The sequence below is a fragment of the Microplitis mediator genome, chromosome 4, assembly GCF_029852145.1.
Source record: "Microplitis mediator isolate UGA2020A chromosome 4, iyMicMedi2.1, whole genome shotgun sequence".
Taxonomy (NCBI): Eukaryota; Metazoa; Arthropoda; class Insecta; order Hymenoptera; family Braconidae; genus Microplitis; species Microplitis mediator.
This window is the reverse complement of record NC_079972.1, coordinates 6,863,560-6,869,331: the sequence shown is the minus strand read 5'-3', so window position 1 is coordinate 6,869,331 and position 5,772 is coordinate 6,863,560. Positions and strand designations below refer to the sequence as shown.

At 35.8% G+C, this 5,772-nt stretch overlaps 1 protein-coding gene across 1 annotated transcript; it reads right to left on the bottom strand.

Moving 5' to 3' along the window:
* Window positions 1-318: 318 nt before the first annotated feature.
* Window positions 319-2,634, bottom strand: LOC130667191 (homeobox protein 4-like). The gene is made up of 3 exons (XM_057468682.1): window positions 2,251-2,634; window positions 1,237-2,137; window positions 319-350 (listed from the first exon to the last, which is right to left on the bottom strand). The coding sequence occupies exons 1-3, from the start codon at window positions 2,632-2,634 to the stop codon at window positions 319-321; spliced, it is 1,317 nt and encodes a 438-aa protein (XP_057324665.1).
* Window positions 2,635-5,772: the final 3,138 nt, after the last annotated feature.

Here is a 5,772-nt window from a genome sequence, read left to right as displayed (position 1 = left end):
GCCATCAACTATATTTTTAGGAGACCTGTAACTATTTTTCGCAGGAACTCAACTTCTCGACTAGACTAAAATAGAATAAAAGTACATTATTTAGGTATTTTCATTGATTCGTTTATTTACCATTTGATATGGTATTAATCTTTTTCTTAGACAAGTAAGCCTTTCATTCTGTGCCTATTTAGACCGTCGATCTGAAGGAGTAAACTCCAATCGTGCGTCGGAGTTGACACACACTTTTTTTATGCTAATATTTAATTTATTCATGTATTTTATGTTTAAATCGATTTTTCTTGCTTATAGATATCTTTTCTTTTCGTATTAGATACTCAATTCTAAATCAGAAGTTAAATCTTAAGATATGAATAAATATCAACTAAAATATTATAAAAATTGCATACTTACAACATAAGAAACAGCTTTCAGTTAGTAAATTATAAATAAATAACAACAAATGTTTGAAAGGTATATTTGGAAAAAATTTATAATCACATTTCATCAGTCTTTCTCACTATCATCTTCAATCACAGGTGAAACATTTTCTGTATCAAATAATTTGCTGAGTATTTCAGCAGGCCTCAGAATCTGTGTCAAATATCTTCCATGTGACAAATAATAAACAATAGCAGCAACGTGAGAGCAACATCCAATTGTTCTAAGACCATTTGCACACTCACAACTATGCCTCAATATGCTTTTGGGACCAATAGCGTTTTTTTATGCTTAATAAAACATCTATAAACCTTTTTATTGATATGATGGGATTGAACTTGAGCTTTGAGTATGTTTGACTGATCTTTAACGTATTGAATAGTAAGATTGCCTGTTTTATCAAGCATTTCTGCTAAATACGACACAGCCTGCTTCAATTGGTACATGGAAAAAAATGAACTATATAAATTGAAAATGACAAGTAATATAATAATAAAGTGATCAGTAAATGCTATCATTCTAAAGAATGATTTTTTCATTTATGATTAAAACGTGAATAATTACAGGATAAGTTTGAAAATTTATTGTCTATGTAAGAAAAATTACTATTTGAATTTTAAAAATTGTAACTGATACTTAGAAAATTGACGACACGTATTATTAAATTTATTATTTGTAATGTTAAAATTCCCCATATTGACATCCGGGTTCCGGTTTATAATTTCAAACACTAATTTTTAGTAGATTTCATAAAAATCTAACTATTGTATTTGTCCTCATGATGGAATTTTCGAAAAATTTTGGTACCTCTAAGTTTATCATTTCCAAGATTATTATTTCTCCCGACGGCGTTTTTACCGTGATTATTACTCTCTGTAAGATTTTTATTTCTTACGACGAAATTTTCACCGCGATTGTTATTTTTTCGATTAATATTTTTTTCAACAGTGCGCTTACCGCGATTAATATTTTCTACATTATCATTTCCTTCGACGGCATTCTCATCGCTAGTGATGTTCTCAAAATTATCATTCTCTCCACAATTATTTGCATAATCAGACGCTCGGATCTGACGGCCTTCTGCGGCGCGCCTTGACGCAGGGGCATTCGGTAGTTTCCTCAAATTTTCTTCATTGTTGGCGCGTGTCCATCCGTCGGTAGATGGGTCCGGCGGTCTTTTCGTGAATGACCCTCTATTTTTATCCCTCCTTTTTGTGCATTTTACTATATGATGCCTCGGTAATTTACAATGATGACAGATTTTTTCTCCGATACTTCTATTTTCGAGTTCACGAGGAAAGATTGAAAGTTTAATATTACTTCGTAAGTTATCATTATCATAATTATCAATATTGCTATCGTAATTATCGTAATAACTGTTACATTTATCATTATTTCTATATTTATTACCGTAATAATTACCGTATCGCATGTTGTCATGATTAGATCGATTATCAATGTCACCATTGTATTGATTATAACTCATTTTATTTTCACGATATGGGTTCGAGTTCACATTATTCTTTTTATACTGATTATTATTATTATTATCAATTGTTGAATTATTCGGACATCGATCTCGTGAATTTTTGTCGCGGCTTAAATTCCGTTGATAACATGTTAAAGTACTGTGCCCAATTTTATTACAAATTTGACAAACAATGAGTTGCCCCTGTACGCCTCGCTCTCGTTTTCCATCCCAGCTAGTCTGTAGATCATAGTCAAAATTTCGATTTAAATAATTATTATCTCCCCCCGACGGGGTTTTCTCCCTTAATGAATCCATAAAACGCAGATCTTTCTCGGTGCATTATTTGGTACCTGTGATCTTGCTACGTCTAATATTTGATTCCCCAATGTGCGAACCCGGTTAGTATATGATAATGCAGATTCATCGTCGCGTTGGAAAATTCCTCCCATCTCGCCGATCAATTGGTACAAAGACTTAGAGGGCTCATACAACTCTTTAAGATAAAATAAAAGGGCATCTACTGTCTCGCAAACTTCTCCTCGGATAACTCCTCGCGCTTCACCCCGTAATTTGCTGCGCAACACTAATATCAAATTTTGCTCAAGTTCTTGAGGCACCATCGCCTGGGCTTCTTTACATCCTTCAATGAAATGGGCCAGTGGTATATTCTGACCAGTGAAATGGGGAACCGCATTTTCAATTGGGTTCGGTAAAATTACGTATTCTCGATTCATATTAAATACTAATAGCGTCTACCGGTGTAACTTCACGATTATGTTAACTCAATCTTTCACTATCCGTCGGCCTCCAAACGCGCTCCATTCCTTCCTCTATCTTCCTTCTTCTTTCTTCGTTAATTCTCATCTATTTTACGCGCTGCATCCTCCATCCTTTGTTCGTATGTACGGTCTTTCCCGATTGCTTGCGCTCTGTCTCGTACTCATCTTACTTGTTTAGTTACAGTTATTCAACTCGAATTATCTTGAACGGTTTCCGAAAGATAATCTTTTACATGCTCGGACACCGCGGGCATTTTTAATGCGATCCCACTTCTGACACCAAAATTTTTATTTATGTTACGTCCAGACAGACATAACATAGGACAGTCCCTTAGTTTTGAGTCACACTTAAGTCCTTTACTCGGGTAACGGGAACCTCGTTATTTGGTGCCGAGCATGGATATAGGTCAGGAATATGTATATTTTCTTAATGTTAAAATGAAAATGTCAGGACTTACAGAGACAGGCAGTTTTATTTAGTTCTGAAGATGTTTGTTGTTACAATACAACAAGTGCTGGCTGCTGTAGCTTGGTGTTGGCTGGACAATTACTGAGACACCCCGTGGCGAATTGGACCATTCGAGTAGCGTTGAATGGAGGTGATCACGTTGAGGTTGGCTCTTCTTAAGTGGCACCGAGTTGTTCACAATCACTTCGCTGAATTTAAAAGCCCAAATTCGCGTCCGCACAGAAGGCTAGATAATTTTCTAATTAAACCCGCACTACTCTCATAATCGCGCGTTCTGACCCGGAGCAATAATTGCGTGAATGAAATGAATATCTTGGAAAAATCTTATATTAGGCCCGTTTTTCAAAAATAGGCAATAATTATTCTTCGGATTTAATAATTGAAAAGTAATAGCAAATTGTGATGGGAGAAATGAACCGTATCTATATGGAGATGTATTAAAAATTAGACTGGAGTCTTGAACCGAAAGGCTAATAGATCTGATCACTTCAGCGTAGTTAGACGATATGATCGATGTAAAGAAGAAAAATAATATAAACTGAAGACAAAGGCGAGAGCGATGCTACAATAGAAAAGACTTGCTCCTTATATATGCTCGGAGTCTTTGTTCTCCCTGGGGTGTTCATGGAGAAAGGGGGTGAACTCCCACTAGGTAGTAAAAATTACTTACGAGCGTAAGTATTCTAATTTTTCGGGGGACCAATGTGCATCCAGCTTTTTGGTGGTTGGATGGACATTACGGCTCTATGATAAGGAGATAATCACATAGGTACCTTAAACGTTAGAGTAACCAATCAGAAGATAGTGAGTGGCTATTCCCAAAACTGTGATCGTTAGAGAAGGGCGGATCAATATGGTCGTCAATATAGTGATAAGGTGAGTGGCGGATCGAAGATGGAATACAATAGAGGAAGTGGCTGGGTGGTGTCATTTTGAGGGGAAGTATTCTATCCTGGGACTCGGAGCTAGGTATGAGAGTAGGGGAACGCTTGCCCGGCAACTGCAGATTTGGTGGTCAGGTAAGGTAACTAAGACGAAACGTGAAGGGTTGGGTCTTATCAATATCACGTCACGATTGGTTGGCCACCAACTTAACAAAGGCTTCGATAGCTGAATTTTCATTGGCGGATGGGCAATTTAATGAATTCAAATTCTATTGTCTCGCGGTTTACCGGATGCGTTTTTTATATATTCTAGCTAAGAAATTCGTCTTGATATTGACACAGCTGCCCAAAAAACTCATATCGAAGACGTTACCGCGATTTCATATTCTTATATTAAAGAGGAATAAATGTACTGTCGTGTATAAAAAGATATTAGAATATGGATCGACTTTTAATTGAACAAAAGACTGGGTGCCGCATCGAACAGAGGCTAGTTAAATTTGGTGGCACTCTGCGGGAGGTAAAGAGTCGCGGTTGGAGACTCTTTGTGCTAGACTCTTAGTCACCGTTTAAGTTGTACCTCTGTTATGATTTTAATGTAGTAGTGATCGGCTCACACAACTGCATTTGGGTGGTCTGATTAGAAATTCCCTTGTTAGCCTTCTGTACAGCTGTCGAAGATAAGAAGCAACAGAAAAAAAGACTACCGAACGAAGTTGCTTCGCGCGAGAAATAAAAATTTTTATTTCGTATAAAATAAATTTTATATTAAATATTTTCCCGCTCAATCTCGACGTAACATTACTGTGCATATTATGTAAAAATGAGGCAATTTCAAAAAAACTTCCAATTCTTGGAAGCATTTTGTTGTCAATTCTTTGATCGAGTAAATTGTATTTTTATTTTAACATCCCATGAGTTACCTCTACGGCCCAACGAATTTTAGTTACATATCTTTAAACATTAGACTCAGCTGTTGTTAATTTCTTTCGTTTACCCTTAAGCGCTGGCATTAATACTTTATATTGCACGACTCATGATGCGAAGCATCTGAGATGTGCTTTACGATCGAAAAATTTAATTCGCCTCACTTTGGCAACTATTTCAATTATTATACCCTTGTTAGTTTACGGAATTGTGATATGTTGCATACTATTTTGAAGATAATTTAATGGAGATTAGTTCCATACTTTTCAAAAATTTATTTAGTTCAATGAAAACGGAAAAAACATCAAAATAGTCTAAAAAAATTTCCTGTCCGTCAAGTATGAAACCCGTAGACACAATAACTTACAAAAAAATGCAGTAATTGAATCAAATTTTTTACTTTTAAATTCTTTGAAAGATTTGTAGATCCCCTATTGCTAATGGCTAGGTAACTCAGTGTCGTTTAATTACAATTAATAAAAGAATAAAAAGGCTGTATAACTATATCTATGTATATCGATGTCAAATTAACATGGATGCCGATATCTATACCTATACATTATACGTACATTTATTCCACCAGGGGCGCTTGCGTATTACCGTCCTGCTACAGCTGTTTTTTATTTTTTTTTTATTTTTATTGCTAATTGGTAAGCCTGCATTTTTTTATTTTTAAATATTTAATTTGAAAAAAAAATGGTATCATGACTGTTACATTTACGCTTATGATCACGGAGGTGCGACTGAGATGTCGCCGCCCTTCGTGGTGGTACCCGAAGCTAGCTGGGGTACGTGTACGGTTATTGGGGGGAT